At 39.5% G+C, this 26346-nt stretch overlaps 1 protein-coding gene across 8 annotated transcripts in view; it reads right to left on the bottom strand.

Annotated features, from left to right (window-relative positions):
* CFAP43 (cilia and flagella associated protein 43) overlaps positions 1–26346 on the bottom strand; it is a 104785-nt gene that overhangs the window by 14186 nt on the left and 64253 nt on the right. For 7 of the 8 annotated variants that reach the window (XR_009005725.1, XM_007172089.2, XM_007172090.2 and 4 more), the window contains 10 exons: positions 23207–23332; positions 17065–17169; positions 14751–14867; positions 13633–13860; positions 11847–12053; positions 10829–10918; positions 10451–10531; positions 9698–9823; positions 4478–4597; positions 1196–1303 (listed from right to left, as the gene is read on the bottom strand). Coding sequence is in view for 7 of the 8 variants with exons in the window: in XM_007172089.2 (XP_007172151.1) it covers positions 1196–1303; positions 4478–4597; positions 9698–9823; positions 10451–10531; positions 10829–10918; positions 11847–12053; positions 13633–13860; positions 14751–14867; positions 17065–17169; positions 23207–23332 (1308 nt within the window). In the remaining variant the exon portion in view is untranslated. The remainder of the gene's footprint in view (positions 1–1195; positions 1304–4477; positions 4598–9697; positions 9824–10450; positions 10532–10828; positions 10919–11846; positions 12054–13632; positions 13861–14750; positions 14868–17064; positions 17170–23206; positions 23333–26346) is intronic. The other variant, XM_007172091.2, reaches the window with a different exon arrangement.

Below are 26346 nucleotides of genomic sequence, written 5' to 3'. Positions count from 1 at the left end.
CCATAAACTACAACCAGCCAGAAAGTGAAACCACAGCCTCTGCAGCGATCAGCCCTAAACTGCCAGGGCTTGGTCAATAACTTCCAGCTTTCCTAATTTTTGCCACCATTTTCAACTTAGGACCAACCAGAGAAAGCCAAAGCTGCTTCCTAAACCAAGCACATAGGTTGCCAAGCTTCTAATTAACTTGCCCCAGGCTTCTCCATGCCAACAACTTCGAATCAGGGAATAGCTGAAGCCCTCTCTTCTATTCATTATAAAGCTTTCTCATCCCCTGCCTGCCTTTGAGTGTCTGCCAAACACAAGTGATGGTGGCTGATTCCCTTACTATACCAAGCTCTGAATAAATAGTCTGCTTATTCTCATTTGGAGGGTCTTTATTTATATCTACAGTTCCAATTTCTGGCATGTTACACACTAGTGAGTGACTTAGCCTGTTACCAGTCTCTCTGAGATGGACTCCTCACCTACAAAAGAAATCCCATACTCTGTAGGGTTGTTATGAGTAGGGATGTATTTAGAAGGTGCTTTGCATATGCTCTTCAACAGACTCTTGGCAACAATAATTACATATGTCATTTGATACTTTGTATCATTCATTCATAAATGTCATTTATTAATACTAATAAAAGCTGACATCTTTTGAAAATTATTATGTGACGTGTATATTTTGTATTCATTGTCTCTTTAACGAAACATATCTATTCATGCTCCTATTTGAATTTTTCAAAATATGACAGCTTTTCATTCTATAAGCTAACCCATTATTTATATATTTAGTGAAACTTAGGGTGCCAAATGGTCCAGAGAGAACAATATTCCCTAGAGAAGAGACTGAAAATAGCTTTAAAGGTTATGTGTCTTGTCCAAGGTCCCATAGCTAGTCAGTGGTTAAAAGTGGGCCCCTTCAACCATGAAGCCACATGGCCTCATTTTATAAACCATATGTCATATGAAAGTTACATAGTTTGTTTGACTAAATGATTGCAGACGCAGAATCATATGACTTTATGAACAGATTGGAGTGGGCACTTTCATCTGACCCTGGAGCAAAGTCCCAGACAGGGAGCCAAGGAACGCACACAGTTGAGTAGGAATGTAGAAGGAAGGAAGGGGCTAGGCATGTGAGCTCTTGTTAAGAGGGATCCCCTTTGTCAGAAGATGCTTGTACTCAGGTATCAGACACTATACTTACTTTCTCCTCCTGCTTCCTTGCAAGGTAGTTGTTCAGGAAGGCTTCTCTAGAGCTTATTTCTTCATCCAACAGTAAGGAAAAAACAAGGTTGTTTATTTTCAATTCCTCCTGTAGAAATATTTAAAAAGAGGGAAAATGATCAATATGCCTACCTTTGAAAGGATTTCCTATTGAGGGTCACAGACTTGGCACTCATCAAGCAAGTTTATGACATACAAGTAAGAGAAATTCTTTTTAAGAAAAAGGGAATATAAACTTGCAATAACGGCTCAGTTGTTTTTACCTTTTTCAATTTTCATTGTAAGATAAAACACATACATAGGAAAATACGTAAAACAAATGTAGAGTTGAATGAGTTATTATAAAGGCAAAACACCCTTGTAATCACCACTCAATTAAGAACTAGAACTTTACCACTTTACCAGAGCCCTTTCCATGTGTCCCCATTCTAATCTCAACCCCGATAATAACCATTGTACTGACTTTTATAGTAATCACCTCTTTATGTTTCTTTGCAGTATTATTACCCAAATATGTATCTCTAGGCACTATTGTATAGCTTGCCGGTGAAAAAACTGTCACATTTTAAAAGTCTCTTATAATCCACAGGTTCGCTTTCAGCCCTTTCCTTTCCTCACATTTATTTGCAGTTCTCTGTAGTTTCACCTAGTCTGGGTTTTGCTAACTGCATACTTATGGCAAGTTTATCAGAGTTCTTTATCCCATGTATTTCCTGAAAATTGGCAGCTGAATCAGAGGACAGATCAGACCTATGTTTGATCCTTTTATGAAGACCATAAAGGATATTGTGTTTTTTGATCAGGAAACAGGTAGTATCAAGTTGTCTTTCTTTTTGAGATGTTAGCAGCTGTAGATCTCAATGCCCGGGTCCATTAATCCATTGGGAGCTGCAAAATGGTGATGTTACATTTCTATCATTCCTTTTTCACTTACTGATTGAAATCCTCTTATAAAGGGATGCTTCTCCCTATCTATTTGGTTACCTAGCAGTGTAGTTCATACAGGAAAACAGTAAACACTTGACACTTTCTCTTTATTAGTTTTTAGATAATAAATTTGTTGTTATCCTTTGATGGCATTTTTATTTTTAAAATATCACACATTCATTAATCTAACAAATTTGATAGGTTTCAGTTAATTGCAATTATTATTATTGTTGAATCTTAAATTGTCCCATTTAGGGGAGCTTTTAAAGTTGACTCCTGGGCTTCCCTGGTGGCGCAGTGGTTGAGAATCTGCCTGCTAATGCAGGGGACACGGGTTCGAGCCCTGGTCTGGGAAGATCCCACATGCCGCGGAGCAACTGGGCCCGTGAGCCACAACTACTGAGCCTGCGCATCTGGAGCTTGTGCTCCGCAACAAGAGAGGCCGCGATAGTGAGAGGCCCGCGCACCGCGATGAAGAGTGGCCCCCGCTTGCCGCAACTAGAGAAAGCCCTTGCACAGAAACGAAGACCCAACACAGCCAAAAATAAATAAATAAATAAATAAATAATGAAAATAAAGGAATTCCTTAAAAAAAAAAAAAAAGTTGACTCCTGAGTCCTTTTGATGTTACTTAGTAGTCTTTGATAGTTTCCTCATTGTCTTTTATGAAAAGATGTTCTAAGTATATCTTTTTAAAATAACAGCTTTATTAAGATGTATTTCACAATCCATACAATTCACTCCTTTAAAGTTTGTACTTCAATGGTTTTTAAAAATTAGATTCCCAGTTGTGCAACCATCACCACAATTTTAGAATATTTCATCACTTCTAAAAGAAATCCATTAGCAGCCATTTCCCATTTCTCCCCACACCTCCCAGAGGCCTTCCCGCCTCCACCCAAAGCAACCACTAATTAACTTTCTGTCTCTATGGATTTGCCTATTCTGGACATTTCATATGTATGGAATCATTCAATATGTGTCCTAGAGTGTCTGGTTTCTTTCACTTAGCATGTTTTCAAGGTTCATCCATGCTGTAGAATGTATTATTACATTCTTTTTGTAGCTGAATAATATGCCATTATAGGGATAAACCACATTTTATTTATCCATTCATAGTTGTTGGACATTTGGACTATTTCTACTTTTTGGCCGTTATGACTAACGCACTCTTAAGACTAATGCTGGAGCATTCATTCCCAATCTCCCCCCACCCAACTACCATATGCATACATCCCCTCCCTGCTGGGCCGGTGATTATGTTCTTCTATCTGTGGCCACGATAACTGAGGAACAGCCCCTCTCCCATGGCTACGGGTCTTGCTGGGTCCTGGTAATAGTGCCCTTCCCTTGCCTCTTTAACTCTAGGGATGACACTGGCTTCCCATCGTTTCTAGTCTCCGGCTGTTTCACCATTCTTTACTGTTTCTCTTAACCCTGCCCATACCTCAGTAAAGAGTCCCTGCACTACCTCTCTTAAATGTAACCCTTTCAGGGTACCATTCCTATTAGGACCCTGACAATACAGACATCCTCCTGGAGGTTCCTTAACCTCTCTCATCTTTTTTGGTTGACCCCTTTGCTTTGGTGAGATACATCTTCCATTAGCTTCCAGAGAATGAGTTCATATAAATTTTTGAGACCTTGCATTTCTCAAAATATTATTCTCCTCTCACATTCAATTGATAGTTTGGTCAGGTATAGAATCTAATGTTAGGAATAATTTTCCCTCAGAATTTAAAGCCTTCATTCTTGGTCTTCTTGCTTCTAAGTTATGGTATGCTTCATTTATATTCTTACTGCTGAATCAAATTAAGTCAGATTTTTCATCTGATCTTTTGGGGCATGTATATTATTCATTCATTCAACATATAGGATGAGCCCAGCCCTTTGCTAGTTGCTGGAAATACAAAAATGAACAAGACAGACTCGGTCCCTACCCTCATGGAGCTTATAGTCTTGGAAGCATTAAAAAGTGATTCACAATAAATTAAAATTCAGTTGTAATACATGATAGGAAGTAAAAGAACAGAGTATATAACAAGAAGATCTAACCTAGTCTGGGACCTGACAGATGAGTAGATGTAGCCCAGGAAGCAGAGAAGTGGGCAGAGTCTTACTGCCGCGTTGGGAGGAAGGAGATGTGAACAGGAGGCAGAGAACTGAGCATGGCAAGTGAGGGGGAGGGTGGCACAGATGAGGCTGGGACAGGAGTCACGGCCGGCGAGTGCAGGACCTGGATGCCAGACAGGGTGTTGGTCTTTGTCCTAAGAGCAATGAGAGGCCCTGGAGGTTCCTTAAAAGAACAAGTCATATAAGTTAAGCTTTTATTTACCTGGCTGACAACCATCTCCGCCCTCACTCTCCTTTCAAAGAGTCTTTTCAAATGTTCATCAAAATTCTGTGTGCTTTCTTGAATAGAGTTTTGAAGTTTCTTCATTTCTGTTTCTAATGACTAAAAGGAAATCAACAGCAAAGTTAACATTTAGGAACATCAAATGTTCCTAGGAAGTGGTTGTTTACATCTTGCTAAAAGAAAGGGGCAGGTGGAGGGCAGCCCTCGTGAGGTACTCTGGGCTCCCCCTTTAACCAGAGATGTTTCTGCTGCGTCTGTTATATTGTGAATCTGAGATTTTTGCTTAAAAAAGATTACACTGGAAAAAAAAAGTTAAAATCACTAATCAGGGCTAATGATGCAAGCAGACAGAGGTCTAGTAAAACAAATTGCAGCAAAGTTTTCCAGAAAATTCTGACTCTATACAGGACAGAAATTTCCAGGCACACAATCTGGCTCTAAGAAATCTTGATTTTTTTTTAAAGTTATGAATACAGTTGGTGGTTGAATAACATGGGTTTGAACTGTGTGCGTCCACTTATACACAGATTTTTTTTTTCAACAAATATGTATCACAGTACTACACCATCCACGGATGGTTGAATCCACAGATGTGGAGGGCCAACGGTAAAATTACACTTGGATTTTCGACTGTGAGGTGGGTCAGGGGCCCTAAACCTGAGTCATTTTAGGGGTGAACTGTATATGTACATATTTCCGTTATTTATACTCTCTCTTGTTTTCTCCCTCCAAATAGTTCTACATCAGAAGGAAAAAGTACCACCTCCTTCTTTAAAATTCCAACGACTTAGCACTAAGCACACAGTAGGTAAATAGAAAGATAGAAATTTATATTTTTAAAGAGAATGACATCTGCAGATCAAACCTAGACATACTGTTACAAACTATTTTTACCTTAGAAATTTTTGGTAAATTTTAAATTTTGATATAACTTCAAAATTTACAGAAAAGATGCAAGAATAGGACAAAGAATTCTCATATGCTTTTAACCAAATTAATCAACGGTTAATATTCTACCCCATTTCCTTTATCGCTTGCTCAATCTCCCCCCCCTTGCTCTCTCTCTCAACCATTTCAGAATAAGCTGCAGACACTTGAATACAAGCTAGTTATTTTGGGGTCTGCCACTCAGGTTAGGTCTGTCTGGCGTTTCCTATGCTTAGACCAGCATGTACATTTCTAGCAGGAATGCTCCACAAATCATGTTGTGTCCTTCCCAGTGCACCACTCTAGGAGACACAATGCTGCTGCGTTTCACTTTGGCTGATGTTAACTGTGATCACTGGGTTAGGTAGCGTCTGCTAGTTTCTCTATTGTACCATTCTCGCTTTTCCATTTGTAATTGATTTGTGGGAAAATACTTTGAGACTATGTAAAAAATCTTGTTTCTCATCAAACTTTTAACATCCATTGATAATTCTTACCTGAATCAATTATTACTATGCTGGTAGAATGTTGTTATTATTTTAAATTTATTTTAAAAAACCAAGTTTTCTCTATGCTGGTTTAATAAAGGAAGAGAATAACCCTGGGAAGATTATGGAGAGAGAAGTTTAGCAAAATGTATAGAAATATATGATACAAGGAGAAACACCACCTAAACTAGGCTAATTAAGCAATGAGGAAATATTAAAAATAAAACAAATACAGCTCTGGGCCAATTTGCTTATAATAATTTATGACACTATCTCATAGGAATGGAAAAATCCTATGAATTGTGGCCTCCTAGTAGTTGTTTATCAAGTTCAGGTGTTTCTGGATAATGGAAGCATCATTATATGGCAAATGGCCAAAGACTCAGCCTCCTGAGGCCAGATTGTCCAAGGGTCCCCTATGCACCCTTCTTTAAAACACTGAGCTTTCAGGCTTTTGAAGCTCTCTGGTCTGAAAGGAACTTTTTATGATATCAAAACGGCCTTTTGCTAAAACTGTTCTTCAAATGCCCCACACTCTTCTCATTGCAGGCCCTTCTCCATGCTTTCCCATCTGCCTGCTGTCCCTTCCTCACTCTTCAACCTGTTCATTCTTTCTCATTCTTCTAATGTGAGAACAAATGCCACTTTCTCAAGGAAGCCTTTCTTGGGTCCTGTCTTGGGCACTATCTTGAGTCTTAGCAGCAAAGTCTGGCACAGAATTCCAGTGCACATGCTTTCTGGAGGGAGTGCTCTCTTGACACCTATACGGGGGTGAGGGAAACGGGTAGGAAGGGGCAGGAGCTGAGCTATGATGTGCTCTCAGGTGGCCCAGCCTTGGCCTGATTCTCAGGGGTATAAGGGTAATAGAGAGGCTCTGCTGACCTGTCCCAATGTGAGCCGAGAGGGCTGGACTTTCATACCCCCATCTCATCAGTCAATTGCTGGCTATTCTGGGTGGGAGCAGCGGTATAACCTTGCGGTGTCTCTGGACAATAATGCCCCCTTGGTCAGCCAAGGACAAGACTCCAGTGGCCTTGGGTATAAGCCTTCAGCTGCAGCACTCACAGCAGCAAAGGGATGGGCATGCCAGCCTGTAAAGGGGACCAGGTGAACACCCCGATCTAAGTCAGTGCCTCTGTGTTTACTGTTATAGATGGCATTTGAACTTGTCCTTCCTAATTTATCACATTGTAGCTAAATAATTATTTTGTGAATGTCCAGTTAATATATAACCCCCTTCACCACCAGATAGCGAACACTGAGGGTTGAGGGCTGTGTCTTTCTATTCACCATGTGTCCCTTGGATCTAACATAGTGCACATAGTGGGAACTCAAGGAGTATTGGTTAAAAACACAAGTTTCCCTCAAACTTTCCTGGGGGAATCTAATTTTGTCTAAAAATGTCTGTATCAGATGCTGAGAAACGAGAAGCAGGGGAGGTGAGAGATGGAAGACCAAGTAGGAAGGATGAATAAACAATGTAGAATCCATCACATCAAGATTTTCTCCCATTCCCGGGACGTCCCTGGTAGTCCAGTGGTTAAGAATCCGCCTTCCAGTGCGGGGGAACGCGGGTTCGATCCCTGGTCCAGGAAGATCCCACATGCCATGGAGCAACTAAGCCCGGGCACCACAACTACTGAGCCCATGCGCCACAACTACTGAGCCCGCATGCTGCAACTACCGAAGTTCATGCGCCTAGAGCCCATGCTCCACAACAAGAGAAGCCACCGCAATGAGAAGGCTGTGCACACCGCAACAAAGAGTAGCCCCCGCTTGCTGCAACTAGAGAAAGCCCGTGCACATCAGCGAAGACCCAACGCAGCCAAAATATAAATTAAAAAAAATTTTTTTTTAAATGACTGAAAAAATAATTCAGTGTCAGGGAAGTAGGTAGAGGTATAAAATGAGATAAGATTTGCATTAGTCAATAATTGTTGAAGCTGCATAAGGGGGTCATTATATATGTTTGACATTTTCCATAACACAAAGGTTTTTTTTAAAAAAGATTCTTTTAAAAGAGGGGAATTACAGACGGTGAACATCAGTTTTTCGAGGAGACATTGAGCAGTGGATTGAGAGGAAGGTGGAGTCAAGGGAGTGTTTGTTTTTTCCTTTCTTTTAACTTTTTATTTTGAAATAAATTCAGACTAACCCCAAAGTCACAAGAGTAATAGAAAGAACTCCAGAATCCCGTTCAAGGGACTCTTTTTTTCTTTTGTATAAGATGAGAGATGTATACAATGTGTAAGACTACAGCACGTGTCTATGGAAAAATGCAGTAGAGGGGGAAAACTGACGATGCAGGGAAAAGGGGCAAATTGCTGGAGTAACAGCACTGAACAGGTAAGATGGGATGGGACCTAGTGCACGAGGGGAAGACCAGGCTTGGGCAGCTGCAAGGCCATTTCACCCATAAGGAACAGAAAGGCAGGGAGGATCTGTGGATTCAAGGCAGGTGGGTGTAGATGTGGTGGGAGAGGCATAAGGAAAATCTCTTTTAGTTGCTTCTCTTCTCGCAGTGAAAAAGAAAATAAGGTGAGAGTGAGTTGAGGGTCAGGTGTTGGAGGTTTGAGGGTAGCGGAGAACACATGAAGTGGTCCTCTAGGATCTTGCTAGGATCTTGTGGTCCACCCACCAGCAGAAGCTGCACCACGTGGTTACTTGTTAGAAATGCAGAATCTCAGGGTCCTTCTATGTCCTCAGAATGACGGACTCTGAACCTGTATTTTAAAGAAGATCCCCAAGGTGATGTGGATTAAGCTAGGGGGAAATTGAAAGCTAGGGGGAATAGCATTGTTGAGCAGCTTTAGGGACCCAATAAAGATTAAGGTCATTAGACTGCAACCAGTCAGTATTTTTCCTTTACCCACTGCATGGTGCAGGTGCAGAGAAGGTTGAGTCCTGGTTTAATCAAGGCTGAGGTTTTACCAGGTGAGCATGGCCAAGGAGCAGGGGGTGAAGGTGTAGGCAGCAGACTATTTTACAGTGCAAGACTGTGGAGTAAATTGCACCACTTTAGGCATCTATACTCCGTAACTTCTTGAAATCTTTACTGCATTCAAAACTACTCATTTTGGATAAAATACAAAGACATTGTTAGAGGACTGCAGTGAATAAAAGCAGGGACAAGTTAACAATATGTTCAAAGGAATTGTTCACCATAAAGCTGACAAACTGCCCTGCCTCAAATGATGGTATGATTTTACTTTCTTCACAGAAGAATAAATATCATTTACTTGGTTGTATACCATCACCTTTTACATCTCTATTATAACTGTAAGCACTTTTAATGTGGGAATGTTTCTTTGTGATGGAAGGATAAAAGTGGGAGACCTGCACTGCAAAAATCTCAAATTAGAACTTTTTTGACTGTGTCATTTTTCTCTCAAGTCTTTTCCTTGAAATTGAGAGCAAGTCAAGCAAGAGAATACAGCTCAAATTGACGTAGGCAATAGAGAGCAGTACCTTGCAGTGCCTTGAACATACTATCATAGGTGTTCATTAGATATTTGAAGAATGAATGAAGGACCAAATGAACTGTAATGATGTGAAATTTGAAATCAATAAGAACTTTAAAAAATTGCTATATGTTCTTTTCATTTTAAATTGTCCCAAGTCTTTAAATTTATCTCCATTCCCTTCTTCAAATTCTCTTGAGAATTTAAGCCAAAACACCATCCTTAGGCTGCTAAAGACACTGAGAAAATAAAGAGCACTTCATTTGAAAAGATACTGAAACAAAACCCTTGATAAGGTAGGTTATATTCTTTGCTCTTCTGACCTTTCTATACTTATCTCTTTCTTCATTTAATTCCTTGACTTTTTTCTCATACGCTTTGAATTGTTTCCTTTCCTCTTCAGACCACAAAGCATCAGGCTTTGACATGAAAGCAGGTTGAGGAATCACCTGAAGATATAAAGGAAAACATATATTCTAGGTTAAACATAAATATAGCAATACAGTAAAACTCAGAGTTATTGTTACAGTTAAAAAAAGAGAGCACTTTAAAAGGGTATAGTTCTTCACATTGGCAAGGCAACGACCTAACACTTTGACCAAAGGATATGAAAAAATGTTACAATGGTTTTTCTGTGACTTAAGCAAGGGCAAGCATTTTGGGATGTACCCTGACTCTTAGGTGACAAGTTCAGAAGTGTGAGTTGATATCTTCATAGCTAGAACTATGCCTGAGCTCCAGGGATACCTATGTCAGGTATCAAAGGGAATGTTTCTTGGTGTATCTGGAGAATTAGAGGTGCAGTATTATCCCTGCTTTCTGTAGAGACCCAAACAACTGTGGTTGTTTTTTTTGTTGTTGTTCATTTGTTTGCTTTTCATCAGATTGTAAGGCAAGCCTGGGGTTTCAAACTTCTTCTTCTTTGCCTGATGTGGTAAGTTTATAAGGTACTGGGGGGTGGTATATTTGTCGCTGTAGAATTTCTACAACTCAGGTTCACATGGGAAAAAATGGTCACATTTAAGTAGCTCTTTCCATCCCATTCCACCTTCCACAAGGATGGCCAGGAATCTCACCATTCTCAAAATGTCCTCCTTCTTGACTTCCAGAACTCCTCCCATCATGTCCATGAGGGCTCGGCGTCTTGTGTTGGGGCCCTTGGGAAAGAGCCAAGGTCAGAGAGGGTCACTGAGACAGAGATCTGACACTCCAGTGGCACTGGGGACTGCCCCCCTGTCCCCAATGTTAGAATGACTGCATTTAGGATTGGGGAGGGTGGGCAGTGGCATGCATGGAGGGGAGAAGAGGAGGCCACTGAGATTCCAGTGACCTCTGACCACGACAAATGCCTTGATGTGTTTCTATGGTGGAGTACAAGACTATTCAACCAAATTAGGAACAAATATCCCTAAAAGGAAAAGGGTCTTAGGTACCATTTGAAAAAAACTGCATACCCGTGACAGAAGCAATCGCTCCATTTCACGGGTCACAAGCAATTCTGTTTTGGCTTTTTGCCATGGATTAATATGTCTCTGAGCTGTAATCTGAAAGAGAAAATGTGGTTTCCTGCTGTTATCCTTAGAAAATTCAAGCCATACTTTCTTTCCACACACCGGGAGGAGGTTAGAAGGGATTAAGGAGATAGAGGGACTATCCAGATTTTGCAACCAATTTCCTATCTTGGAATGAAGATGAGGTCCAAAATGAGACAGTTAGAAAAATAGATGGTTACTGTTAACAGGGACTGTATAAGTGTTTGTTATTACTTCTAAGCAACATTATTATCTTTTGCCCCAAAGTAATCAAGATGGTTTCATGTGAGCAAGGGTATTCTCTTTGAGTTACTTTTTATAAATGAAATATGGTTATATTTGAATTGTTTTCTTTAAGCATTTACTTGTAACTGCATTTGTGCCAAACACCTTTTAAGAAGGCTGTCCAGTGAGCCCCTTTCTCTGGGACCCATACTACTCTAATGGCTAGATAATTACTGGAGCTCCATCAGCCTCATTCCCATTATGTGACCCAACCTCCATGGGTACAGGTGCTGGACCCAAGTTGGGCCAAGAAGCCCCTTCCCAGGTGAATCCAGAACTAGGACTAAGAGATTATAGCTTGGACAAGTTGCTCTCTTGAGCATAGGCGATATAACATAGAAACTGCTAGAGGCAGCTGAAATGCAGAGAGAAGTGAGTCAAGAGATGAAGAAAGAGCACTTCTGGACTCTCCACAAGGTTCCAGTGTGTGGTTCCTGCTTCTTTCTAGGCTTGGTGTCCAAATCTTCTCTGGACTCTATGGCATTCATAGAAGAAATCCTCATTATTGCTGGGGCTATGTTAACTGTTTTTGTTACTTGTAACCAAGAATGCTGCCTTATACAGTTGCTTCTGGTAGCAAAAACAAGAAGAATAAATAAGAGCCTGGAAAATGTCATGAGAAAGAAGGGAAGAGATGATGTACGGATAATCGTACCTCAGTACTTTCCACAATAAGGGTTCTCTCTGGCTTCTCACAGTCCTCAAATTCTGGTTGCCAGACTGATTCTTCCAACTCCAGATCTAAAACAATTTCTTGAATTCTTACATTTTTTTCCTTCACACGTGCAATTTCAATCTCTTTTTGTTTATATGCCGCATCAAACTCACTATTGAAAGCAGTTTTTACCTTGTAAATAATATCCTGAAATATCAATATGTTATTATAAACACACCATGTATTATACCTTTACTGGCAACATGGTCTCACAGTTTTACTTTCCCTCCAAAATCACTTTACAAATTATAAGCAAATTAATCTTTCTAAAATACTGTTTATATTAAGTCATTTATTGGTCCAGTAATCTATAGTGGCATCCCACCATGGGTAAGGTTAAGCAACAGCATAACTGTTATACTACAACGTACTTCCAGAAATGTACGATGTAACTCAGTGTGCAGGTATATTGATAAGTGGGTAATGGATACTTGGAGGCTCTTTGGGCTATTCTCTCTACTTTTGTGTATGTTCTTAAAAAAATCCATCATAAAAATATTTAAAAAGCAATATTCGGTATTAAAGTTGGGAAATATCTTTTCTTTGGAACCAGGTTTGGGGAGAGGAGGTGAGGAAAAGATGGCCTATAGAGGTCTGGAGAATCTTCCAGAGAAGCACAACTACACACAATATTCTTCCTCTGTATGGACAGGTCATTTTCAGGTAGAAAGGGAACCCAAGCTGTCCAGTTGGATCAGCCAGTTACTAAGGTGGATGTGGGTCCAACTGGATTGTCCCTAGCTCTGCTGATGAGTAGAATGATGGGTCAAACTAAAAGTAGACTTGACTTTACCATCAGAGTTCAGTCTATATATCTATCCTACTGAAGATGAAACCATTAAAGCAGGGTAGAAAATGATCTTAACGGCTGGCACCAGAATTTCTCTTAGGCTGAAATTACTTTCTTGTAGGAAAACACCTTAATAAAGCAGCAGGAAGGTGAGACACTGAGGGCATAGGTCAGCAGAAGCTAAGCAACAAAAGGGATAACTCAACGGTTCTCAGTATAAATGCACAGGAAATTTCAGGTATTGGAGGAGACAAAGAAGAAGATGGGAAGGGAGAGCAGAGTAACACAGCAGGAGGCTAGAACTCAAATTGCAGACATGGCTGAAGAATCTTCAGGAATAGGAATAGCCAAACATTAAATTTCAAACCATCTGCATTGGTGCAATCTCAGTTACTGAGTTTTCAAAAACCTTCAGTAGGCATGCACAGGTGTGTTCTGAAACTGACTTGTTTGGTTGAAAGCAAGGAGTAGGAGCTTAGAGCCTGAAGGACACCATACCTTATCCCTGAGCCCCAGAACTTACAGAAATCTTAGAGAGGAAATTGTATTTTCCTAGATTAAGGAGATAGACAAGCATTCACGTCTTGATCTTACAAGGAGGTCCTAATTGACATCTGGGTTACCTAGAAGGTGGCATTCAAGGATTTCTTTTATCTTTGAGTTTCCTGAAGATCTAAGTAGAAAAATGGTTCATGGTGTTAGCCAGTGGAGGGTGCTCTTTAGAAAACCTGGTATCACAGAACCCACTCCAAATGGATGAAAACAACTCTTGTCCACGAGTTCTGTTTAAAGAACATGGATGCTAGCCATGTGGATATTTCTCTGTGGACTTTAAAGACATCATTTGATTGGCATTAGATTTCAATTTGAGCCTTTGTAAGGCACCTCATGGAAAGTTTTAGAGATTTTCAAGGGTAAAGAAAAAAATTCACCCACTTTCAGTAATATAATTTGGTTGATTTTCTCCTCTCTGGAATGAAGTTCCAGTTGGCTTGACAACAAAGAGGTATGTACCCTAAAATCAGTACTCAGACTACCAAGCAGGTAATTGGGCAAGTTGGTATCTTTTGCTGTCCCATCTTCTTCCTCTTCTTCATCCTCCTCTTCATGATGCTTTTTAACCAAGGTAATTGCAGACTGAACGTCTACAATTTCCTTCTGTAGCTAAATATAGAAAAAGATGAAATGAAAGTTATGCAATAAGAAGAATTCTCTAAAGGGCAATTTTGGGACAACTTAATTATTTCAACAATCATTTTAAGATGTTAATTGTCTTGCCAACAACTGAATTTAAAGTGATGTCCTGAACCTGCCGAAGAGAAAGCCTCAGAAATTGATAGACTGTAGATAAATCATAAGAGTAAAAATTCTTCTTGATAGTGTGTAATATTCATATTTTTCTGTCAGGATGACAGCTGCTTGTAAATATTTTGAGTCTTTCTTGGTACTTAAGCATTAAAAAATATACTTTCTCTTCATATTTTAAAAAGGAACTTATTCACATAGGGCTGGTATGTGTATGTAAAAAGAATTAAGCATGCCTTCATTTTAGTTTTAGAAAAAGAATGGATGCAAAGTTCTGGCCAAAATGAAACTACACCAATTGGGCAGTGTTTTTAAGTGGTTTGACAGAGATTGCTGGGGAAAAAAAGCTAGGATTGCTTTAGGAAAACTATAAATCCCATCAAAACAGATTCTACTTCATCCTTGGCCAATCTCTTAAAACACAATCCCCAGTGATAAGAGGTGATAAAAAGAGTATGTGTGGATGAAGAACTTCTGACCAGGACAAGAACAAAATCCCAAATCTCAATTTTAAAAGTATATCATCATATTTGAGGGATAGCCAATGTTGTTAGGATATAGGCTCCTTAATGTGGATATAGGCTCCTACATTCATTAGAATATATTCTACACATAAACAAGGAATATAAATATAAACACAACTAATATCTAAGCATATCTTAAGTAGTATTCCAACTCAAATCTGTATGAAGGAAATCCTGAAACAAAACACGTCACTTATATAAACACATATATATTTAAAATTGTACTTTAAGACACTCTGCTTCAATCTTCTTTTGCTGCACAACTCTCTTCAATTCTTTCAACTCTTCATCTGTGCGTTCTTTCATTGGGAAGTTCTCAACCACACATGGGATGTGAAAGCACTTGGGAAAAAAAGAGAAAAATGAAATAAATCCATTTTTAGAACAATTGTGTGTATCCGGGGCAGAGTGGGGCATATTTTCTCTGATCAAAATTAATCCATAGGTTATCATCATGCATGAGTGAAATGGCCGATGGAAGCTTTCTTTAAAATAAAACAATGTAGAGATCATCACACTAAGTGAAGTAAGTCAGAAAGAGAAAGACAAATACCATATGATACCACTTATATGTGGAATCTAAAATATGGCACAAATGAACTTATCTATAAAATAGAAACAGAGTCATAGACACAGAGAACAGCCTTGCAGTTGCCAAGGGGAAGGAGGGAGGGAGAGGGATGGACTGGGAGTTTGGGGTTGGTAGATGCAAACTATTACATTTAGAATAGATAAACAACACGGTCCTAATGTATAGTACAGGGAACAATACTCAATAGCCTGTGATAAACCATGATGGAAAAGAATATAAAAAAAGAATGTCTACATGTGTATAACTGAGTCACCTTGCTGTATAGCAGAGATCGTCACAACATTGTAAATCAACTCTACTTCAATTAAAAAAAAGAAATAAAATAAAACAATGTATGCCTTCAGTATTGGTGTAAACTTTGTATAAAAAATACTGTGCTTTTGTGAAAGATTTATTTCTAGAGCAGTGCTTCTCAACCAGAAGTGATTTTGCTGGCCCCTGTCCCCATCCTCTCCAGCCCCCCAGGGACATTTGGCAATGTCTGGAGACATTTTTGATTGTCACTGATGGGGGGTGGTGGTGCATGGAGTCTGCTGGGGCCTGGTAGATAGAGGGCAGGGATGTTGCAAAATCCTCCAATCCTTAGGCCAGCCCCTAAAACAAAGAATTATCCAGCCCCAAGTGTGCCGTTCTCGAGAAACCCTGTTTTAGAGCCATACTCAATCATATAAATGGAGGGTGACCAATACTTCATTATCTAAACAGGGGGCATATTTGAAAGTGAAAAAGGTGCTGTTAATAGTTACTCTTGGACCACAGGCATAAACTGGGACTCTTGGTCACCCTACACAAAGAGGGAAACTGTGTTGGGAGGAATCTCAATAAAAAGGCACAAAAAAACAGTCCTTTAGAAAATGTGAAGGTAGGGGATTCCCTGGTGGCTCAGTGGTTAAGATTCCACCTGCTAATGCAGGGGACATGGGTTCGAGCCCTGGTCCACATGCCACAGAGCAACTAAGCCTGTGCGCCACAACTACTGAGCCTGCACTCTAGGACCTGCGAGCCACAACTACTGAGCCTGCGAGCCACAACTACTGATCCCACATGCCACAACTACTGAAGCCCACACGCCTAGAGCCTGTGCTCCGCAACAAGAGAAGCCATCACAATGAGAAGCCCACACACCGCAACAAAGAGTAGACCCTGCTCACCGCAACTAGAGAAAGCCCACCCACAGCAACGAAGACCTAACACAGCCAAAAATTAAAAAATAAATTAAAAAAAAAGATCATAAAAATCTCACTGTGAATATTAAAAAAAAAAAGAAAAAGAAAATGTGAAGGCAGGTACAGGTAGAAATGTGAATAATACGCAGAGCAACTAAGCCCGTGCGCCACAACTACCGAGCCTGTGCTCTAGAGCCCATGAGCCACAACTACTGAGCCCACGTGCCACAACTACTGAAGCCCGTGCGCCTAGAGCCCGTGCTCCACAAGACAAGCCACTGCAATGAGAAGCCACGCACTGCAGCGAAGAGTAGCCCCCACTTGCCGCAACTAAAGAAAGCCCGTGCACAGCAATGAAGACCCAACACAGCCAAAAATAAATAAATAAAATAAATAAATTTATATAAAAAAAAAGAAATGTGAATAATATTATGCTAATTTTCAATCTGTGTGGAATGTGAGTGAAGTGGCTTTTTGGAATAGACAGATATTGAGACCCGGATGCAGGTGGTGTCATAGAGGAAAGAGGGAAAGAGGTGCTGAAACAAAGCTTAAGAGATGCTGGCTTAGAAGCACATGGGGACTGAGCAGAGAGGAAAGAACGAGACAAGGGAAAAGACACATCGAGGTGGAGTCAGTACAAGAAGGGGCAAGGTGTGCTTTGAATGCTTTCCTATATATGGCTTTTCTTAAACTTTTTCTTTTTTAAATTTTCTGCCATGAGACTTTGCATGAAAATTTTAATTGGCTAAGGTGTTGTACCTGAAGTTCTATCTGTTACCTTAAGAGCTCGGCCTTTCACAGCCATCGAATTCCAGCATTCTTCTTTGATAAGTTCAGCCAAATATCTCTTGGCTAGGTTTTGCATCTCAGCATCCTTTCTTATCTTAAGGAACACAAATGAAGGGAAAAGTAAAAATGAAAATGTGGCCTCAAAAAATATCTCAGTTGTAAAAACCAGATGCACTTGGAGGAGGATACTTCCCTGTCTTTGGTTTAGTCTGGAGGCTTAGAATTCCATTCCTTGAGGACTAGGGTGTCAACACAAACACCACTAAGGCAGGCAGGTCCTACACAGGAGCCAAGGCAGGTGTGTGGGCAGTTGCACAGCCATGGTAGCTGGATAGCTAACACACACATAATCACAGATCTGGCTGGTTGGCGCAAGGTGGTAAAGCAAACCCACTGTGCCAAGTCTTCCTGTTTTATTAGAAAAGTTTGAAATCTGTAAATGTTGGCTTAATCCTTGTCAATGCATATTTGAAGTGGCATTTTGTGACCCCTGTCTTGGGGTCTTTATTGCACTAAATTCTTCTATTGTTTATGTCCATTGTGAAATGAATGTTCCACTATTCTTGGGGATCGTATGATGTACCTTTTGCCATTTAGAAACATATGTTACCTCAATTCGTTTTATCTCCTTAAGTGATTAAGTATTTTTATTTTAATAAAGTTTGCCAAAAGAGCTGGCATGAAAGTGACACCCAACAATCCTTAGTCCTTAGGGTCCTCTTCAGAAACTTTTTTTTTTTTTAATTTTTTTACTGAAGTATAGTTGATTTACAATGTTGTACAGAACCTTTTTTTTTTTTGGCATTTCACTTTGTTGGCAGATCATTAGTAAACTAGCTGAAAATAATATCTCCCAGATTAGAAAATGTCTTATTTATTTATTCATTCATTCACTTACTCATTTTTCATGTTTATTTTATTCATTGTCTGAACAAATACCTTGTTTAATTTGCGTTTTATTTATTTTTGATTTTACCCATTGAGTTAATGGCTAATACAGTTTTAAATTATTTTTTCTTTTTTTTTTTCAGAGATCAAAAATGTTCTTTATTTAGAAATAAAGACGGTATTTGATGGGCTCTGGACATGATGGCAGACTGGACATGGCTGAGGAAAGAATCTCTGAGCTAGAGAATGTAACAATAGAATCTTCAAAAACATAGAATTCCTTTATTCCTTTTTAATTTCCATGGAATCTGTAGTGATGTCCCTCTTTTCTTCCTAACATTAGTAATTGTATCTATCTCTTTTTTTTCTTAGCTTAGCTATAGGCTTATTCATTTTATCAATCTTTTCAAAGAATCAGCTTTTGATTTCATTGATTCTTTTTTTTTTAATTTAATTTTATTTTTTTATACAGCAGGTTCTCATTAGCTATCCATTTAATACATATTAGTGTATACACGTCAATCCCAATCTCCCAATTCATCACACCACCACCACCACCACCCCTGCCACTTTCCCCCCTTGGTGTCCATACGTTTGTTCTCTACATCTTTGTCTCAGTTTCTGCCCTGCAAACCGGGTCATCTGTACCATTTTTCTAGGTTCCACATATATGCGTTAATATACGATATTTGTTTTTCTCTTTCTGACTTACTTCACTCTGTATGACAGTCTCTAGATCCATCCACGTCTCTACAAATGACCCAATTTCGTTCCTTTTTATGGCTGAGTAATATTCCATTGTATATATGTACCACCTCTTCTTTATCCATTCGTCTGTCGATGGGCATTTAGGTTGCTTCCATGTCCTGGCTATTGTAAATAGTGCTGCAGTGAATGTTAGGGTGCATGTGTCTTTTTGAATTATGGTTTTCTCTGGGTATATGCCCAGTAGTGGGATTGCTGGGTCATATGGTAATTCTGTTTTTAGTTTTTTAAGGAACCTCCATACTGTTCTCCATAGTGGCTGTATCAATTTACATTCCCACCAACAGTGCAAGAGGGTTCCCTTTTCTCCACACCCTCTCCAGCACTTGTTGTTTGTAGATTTTCTGATGATGCCCATTCTAACTGGTGTGAGGTGATACCTCATTGTAGTTTTGATTTGCATTTCTCTAATAATTAGTCATGTTGAGCAGCTTTTCATGTGCTTTTGGCCATCTGTATATCTTCTTTGGAGAAATGTCTATTTAGGTCTTCTGCCCATTTTTGGTTTGGGTTGTTTGTTTTTTTAATATTGAGCTGCATGAGCTGTTTATATATTTTGGAGATTAATCCTTTGTCTGTTGATTCGTTGGCAAATACTTTCTCCCATTCTGAGGGTTGTCTTTTCGTCTTGTTTATGGTTTCCTTTGCTGTGCAAAAGCTTTGAAGTTTCATTAGGTCACATTTGTTTATTTTTGTTTTTATTTCCATTACTCTAGGAGGTGGATCAAAAAAGATATTGCTGTGATTTATGTCAGAGTGTTCTTCCTATGTTTTCCTCTAAGAGTTTCATAGTGTCCGGTCTTACATTTAGGTCTCGAATCCATTTTGAGTTTTTTTTTTAATATAAATCACCTGTATGTGGCAGGTAGATTAGAAGGACTAATATTAGTGACTTAATTGCTATTCCTATGTTGTTTCTTACAACGGCCTGATAGGTTTTTTTTTTAATAGCTACTTTATTTATTTATTTATTTATTTATTTATTTATTTATTTATTTATTTTTGGCTGTGTTGGGTCTTTGTTTCGTGCGAGGGCTTTCTCTAGTTGCGGCAAGCGGGGGCCACTCTTCATCGCGGTGCACGGGCCTTTCACTGTCGCGGCCCCTCCCGTTGCGGGGCACAGGCTTCAGACGCGCAGGCTCAGTAGTTGTGGCTCACGGGCCCAGTTGCTCCGCGGCATGTGGGATCTTCCCAGACCAGGGCTCGAACCCGTGCCCCCTGCATTAGCAGGCAGATTCTCAACCACTGCGCCACCAGGGAAGCCCTTGAGTTTATTTTTGTGTATGTTGTTAGGGAGTGTTCTAATTTCATTCTTTTACATGTAGCTGTCCAGTTTTCCCAGCACCACTTATTGTAGAGACTGTCTTTTTTCCATTGTATATCCTTGCCTCTTTTGTCATAGATTAGTTGACCATAGGTGCGTGGGTTTATCTCTGGGCTTTCTAGCCTGTTCCATTGATCTATATTTCTGTTTTTGTGCCAGTACCATATTGTCTTGATTACTGTAGCTTTGTAGTATTCTTTTTTTTAAACAGCTGTTTTGGCATATTAATTGTCAGAACCTGTCTGATTCCCAGGCTCCTCCATTCCTCCCCTTGCTACTCTTGAGGCTATTTGCTCAATCCCTCCAGAATAATGCTAATACTGTGCCTAGGTGGTCACTACTGGGCTTTGGTCTTTGCCCTGTTGTTGAGATCCTGGCCAGGGTGGGCAGTAGCCTGGTCCCTTCAGGACTGGGAGCCTCAGCTCTTCCCAGGGGCTAGTGTTCTGCTCCCAGGTGGATCTATGGCGCCACCTGCTAACACTGTTCTGTCCTGGACTGTCTGGTTCTACTATCACGCCCAATCTAGGGCTGATATCTCTTCAAAGCCCAGAGCTCAGGAAAACTAAACAACATGAGGGAAATGAGCATGTGAAGAGCCTTCTCTGTACCAAAGCCTGCGACAGAGGATCAAGGAGGCTCCTCGAGGGATGCACAGGAATTTGATAAGCAGCAAGTGATGGGGGCATCTGGGGCAGCGGCACAGGGTGGGGGTCAGGTGAGCAGAGTGGCTTCATCAGGGGTCAGTAGGTCAACAGTCCAGAGGAGCAGGTTCATGGGGCCGAGTGGTCAGACAAGAGCTTGGAGAAAAAAGCAATGAGAGGGTGAGGATGGGGGCAGGCATCTAAGCCGAACTCATTTGAGAGTGATCAAGATGAATGGGCTGGGAGAAGCTGGTGCCAGAATAGGAGGTGGCATTCCAGGCCTGTGAGGCCAGGGCCGAGGAGGATGAGCCAGAAGCCCAGTGGGCAGACCAGCACTGCTTACCGGCTCAGACTCGAGCTGGGGGCTCCTAGCCAAGTGACTCGAGCACCTAAGCCTTAGTTTCCTTAAGTGGGGAAAACAATAACCTACCTTTTTGGATTGCTGTGATGATCAAATAACATTCAAAAAGCCCCTAGACTGGTGCCTATCTGTTATAATAAGAAAAAGGGATCATTTCTAATAGCTTCCTGTTGTATGTTTTTTTTTTTTTTTTTTTTTTTTTATTTATTTATTTATTTATTTATGGCTGTGTTGGGTCTTCGTTTCTGTGCGAGGGCTTTCTCTAGTTGTGGCAAGCGGGGGCCACTCTTCATCGCGGTGCGCGGGCCTCTCACTATCGCGGCCTCTCCTGTTGTGGAGCACAGGCTCCAGACGCGCAGGCTCAGTAGTTGTGGCTCACGGGCCTAGTTGCTCCGCGGCATGTGGGATCTTCCCAGACCAGGGCTCGAACCCGTGTCCCCTGCATTGGCAGGCAGATTCTCAACCACTGCGCCACCAGGGAAGCCCCCTGTTGTATGTTTAAAAACAAAAGCCAAATTCTTCACCATAACATACAAGGTCTTCAGCGCTGGCCTCTGCCTACCTCTCTCACCTCATTCTGTGAGGCCCTCTCCTGTCCACTGTGCTACAGCCTTTCTGGCCTTTCTGGCCCTGGAATATGCTGAGCAATTTCTGCCTCAGGGCCTTTGTTCTTGCTGCTCCCTTTGCCTGACATTCTCTTTCCTCAGATCTTTGTATAGCCAGCTCCCTCTCTTCTCTTAGTTTGCAACTGAAAGGTCCCCTCTTTAAAGTTGTCTTCTCTGACCACAGAAGTAGATCCCTCACATCTATTATCGAATCTGGTTTGTTTCCATCATATAATATATAGAGATTTGTTTATGGTCTCTGTTCTCTACTAGAGTAGCCCCATGTGGGTGGGAACTATCTGTATTATTCATTGTATCCCCAGCACCTACAGTAGTGCCTGGCATGTAATAGGTGTTCAATAAATGTTGCAGAATGAATGAATGGATGGGCAAATGAACATCCAGGTGAATTTTATCTCCTTCAGTTAGTTCCTTGAGGTACTTTTGGTATTAATTCTGTTATCTAATATATTTCCTCTCATTCTCAGCCTCATGTCATTTACCATTTGGACAGATCTGCCTCATTTTCACATCTTCACTCCAGTCATTAATAAACATGTTTAACAGGACAGAGTCCTGGGGCACATGATTGGAGATTTCTCTCCTAGAATCATCAGTCAAATAACAAGTCTCTTTTTGGTGTAGTTGTTTAACCAACTATAATCCACTTAAATGTCCTTATATCCAGCTATATTTAATTCTCTTGTTCAGTGGGGAAAATGTTTTTATACTTGCACACTCAAAGAATCAAATGTACTGTGCAGGTTGAGAGAGAGGTTGCTTAAGAACATCCTGTGCAAAACACTCTAAAGGCTTTTACCCAAAATAAAATCCGTATGAGTAAGCAATGTGTTGTGACTGCCACAAAACAGTGCAAAGGGTGAATTAATAGAAGTACAGTACCTAGAAAAATGGAGGTTTCAGTTTATGCTTTTGTCTAAACTGGAAAGATAATAATTAAAATTCTTTTGTGGGTGCCATACAGAAATAAAATGAAATTAGAGGAAAACTACAATAATAATAAAACTATTAAAACTACAGTATATGATATCATAGGAGCTGGGATAGTTAGCCTAGACAAGAGAAGATACATAGGAAATATGGTAATTGCTAGTCTTCTCTAACCACTTTCACAGTGGTTAGAGAGTAAATGGTGCTCAAAGAGTAGAAGAATCAGTGAGTACAGGGAGAAAGATTTCAACGCTAATTAAGAAAGGGCTTACTAAACCAAAAATGTTTGAAGTTGGTATGAGGTGGCTGAGGAGATCTCTAAAAATGTTCAAATATATGGTGGAAGATGGTTGGCATTAATGTCATGGGGGAGAGACAAATATCAGATGTCTGGCTGGTCTAGATGTTCTTTCCCCTGACTCCCAAATTCAATAATTCTCTGACTCATTCCATTTGTATGCACTAAATTCGCTGTATTCACATCACGCTGGAAAAGGTTTGTTTTATTTGCATTATCCTAGAAAAGTTCTCCTTCCTGTTTTCTTTTTACTTTCTTTATTAAATCTTTATGGTGCTTAAATCAGATTTTTCCATACCTTTGCCACTTCTTCCTCACTTTCATCGTGGAGTCTTTCCAGTTCTTCAAGATCCAGGCCAAATTCTTGTTGCTCTAATTTTGCAATATTATCTACTGCTTCATTTTCTTCCATCATGTCCAGAATCTGAATTTTCCAATAGTAAAGGATGGAGACAAGCAAAGAATTAAACTTTAAAGGGATGGTTTTCTGAGTCTCTTCAGACAGCAACCAATAAAAAAAAATAGATATTCTGTTTATCTAAATGTAACTATCAAATAAAGAATTAGGTTATAGGTTTATTTAGGTTTTAAGGTTTAATCCATAAAAGCTCATTTATCTAAAAACAACAAAAATATGCAATGATATTAAGGAATTACTGATATTTAGGTGTGCTAGTAGAATTATTATTAAGTATTTTCAGAGTTCTTATCTTTCAGACACATATACTTAAATAATTAAAGGTGAAATGATATGACATCTGGGGTCTTTTTCAAAACAATCAGGGGAGAGGATAGTGGATGGTGTATAGAGGAAAAAATATTGGTGATTAGATTTATTATATTATTATTCCCTCCACTTTTATATATATTTGAACATTTCTAAAATAAAAATATCTTTAAAAGTTTATAGCTTCAAAAAAAAAGTTTATAGCTTCAAAAAATTCAGTGACAAAGGGCACACATTAAAACATATATGACAAAATATTAATATTTTCAAAATATAAAGAGCCCTTACAAATAAACAAAAACAACAAAGACAATATGAGAGAAAAAAATGAGGACTTCATTTTCAAAATGGACTGAGAATGGGCTTTACAATCTTCCCTTCTTGCCCCAATCCATAAAATTAAGAGGAAAAAAGTGTATAATAAATCAATAAATCCAACACTGCAATTAAGAGGGGGAAGAAAAGGATCCTTCAGTAGCATGGAAACCGTAAAGTCTGAAGGATGAAAATCAGTTGGATCCGAATGATGTGTCATGGCCCCATGGGTCCCCAGGACAGAGCTCAGCAAAAGGTAGACTGTAATACCTGCTGAAGTCAGATCTCCTACACATCTTCTTCCCAAGCTTGCTGAACTGGTGTAGTGAAATTATAATAGGGAATTTCAATTATAAAGAGTGAGAGAGTGGCATGGACTTATATATACTACCAAATGTAAAATAGCTAGTGGGAAGCAGCCACATAGCACAGGGAGATCAGCTCCGTGCTTTGTGACCACCTAGGGGGGTGGGATAGGTAGGGTGGGAGGGAGACGCAAGAGGGAGGAGATATGGGGATATATGTATATGTATAGCTGATTCACTTTGTTTTACAGCAGAAACTAACACACCATTGTAAAGCAATTATGCTCCAATAAAGATGTTAAAAAAAAAAAGATGAGCATGCAATAATGAAAATAAAAATGGATCATAAAATATTTGGGGAACAACAAGACCACTGAAGACAGACAATAAATTCAATAAACAGAAAACTTGTTATGCAAAGAGAAAGAGTTAATTAAGCAAGAAGAGTAGAATTTTATAGTAATTAGGGATGCAAAATATTAGATCATAAAATAATCAAGCGATTATGAACTTAAAAGTTTAATCTTTGAAACAAACAAAAAATTCGACAGATGGGCTGAATAGCAAAATGGACACAGTTGAAGATAATTAATGATCTGTAAAAGTCAGTTAAGAATTCTCCCTGAGTGTAACAAAGGATAAAAAGAAGAAAATGTGAAAGAAAAATTAATAAACATGTATGACATATCTAGAAGTACCTGTTACTAATATGACTTTAAGAAGGACAGAATAAAGAGAACATGAGCCATGATGTTTAAAGAAACAATAAGGGAGGATTTTTTAAAGACACAATAAAGCATGAATACTCAAGATTCAAAGGGTATAACAAGTGTTGAGCCAGCCCAGGTCTAGAGAAAGAAATGTCGGGAAACTAAAGGACCAAATCCTAAACATTTCTGAAGAGGAAAAGAGTATCACAAAAATAGAAGAATTAGACTAATACAAGAACTCACATCAGCAACACTGAATGCAAGAATGCAATGGATCAATAGCTTTGGATCAAAGTTTTAAGTGAAAGAAAAACCTTGAATCTCTAATTCTATAGTCATCAAACCATCATTCAAGTGTGAGGTCAAAATAGAGTAGAGTCATTTGTAAAAATTCAGGGGCTCAGAAAGTTCACTAATACCTACACCTCTGAAAGGATTATTAAGGACGTACTGAAGTCAGAGGGAAGGTAGGCAGAAAGACTTATTAAGTCTAAATAAGATTTACACATTCTTAAGAGTTTTTAAAGGTACCAATTTAAACTATAATTCTAAATGATATCAATGAGAGAAAGTAGGGGAGCAGAAGGAGATGAAAACGTAAAAACTGAGAACAACATAAGCATACTGGGGCTCTTATCTGGAGGGCAGATATGGTATGATACAGGCTAAATCAGAGCTTCTCCAACTTTAATGTGCCTATGAGTCACCTAGGGATCTTGTGAAAATAGCAGATTCTGATTCAGGACATCTGGGATGGGGTCAAGATCCTAGGTGGTGTCAATGCTTCTGTGCTCTATACCATTGAGTAGGAAGGCACCAGGTGATGTTAAAAAAAAATAGGAGGTCAAGCATGTGAGTTAGAATTTTATAAAAAGAATATATTTATGACTCCCAAAATAGTTGAAAAAAAAAAAAGAAAAATGAATAACAAAAATTGCACAAGCAATCCAAGCACATAGGAAAGAGGGAAAAAGAAAAAACTTGGAAATAGGTTAAACAGAAAGCCCAAAATCAAATGGCAGGAATTATGTGTAAACATATCAATAATTATAATAAATGTGGCTAAACTCACCTATTAAAACTCTTAGATAGGATTTAAAGAAAACAATCCAGCTATATACTGATTAGAGCACAGAAGAAACTTGGAAATAAAGCAATGGAAAAAGATACGTAAATAAGTGCTAGCAAAAGGAATTACAGAAAAAAATATTAATATAAAAAAATCAAGGGGCTTCCTTGGTGGTGCAGTGGTTAAGAATCCGCCTGCCAACGCAGGGGACACGGGTTCGAGCCCTGGTCTGGGAGGATCCCACATGTCGCGGAGCAACTAAGCCCGTGCACCACAACTACTGAGCCTGCGCTCTACAGCCAGTGAGCCACA

The sequence above is a fragment of the Balaenoptera acutorostrata genome, chromosome 16 (genome assembly GCF_949987535.1).
Source record: "Balaenoptera acutorostrata chromosome 16, mBalAcu1.1, whole genome shotgun sequence".
Lineage (NCBI taxonomy): Eukaryota > Metazoa > Chordata > Mammalia > Artiodactyla > Balaenopteridae > Balaenoptera > Balaenoptera acutorostrata.
This window is presented reverse-complemented; position numbering and strand designations above follow the sequence as displayed.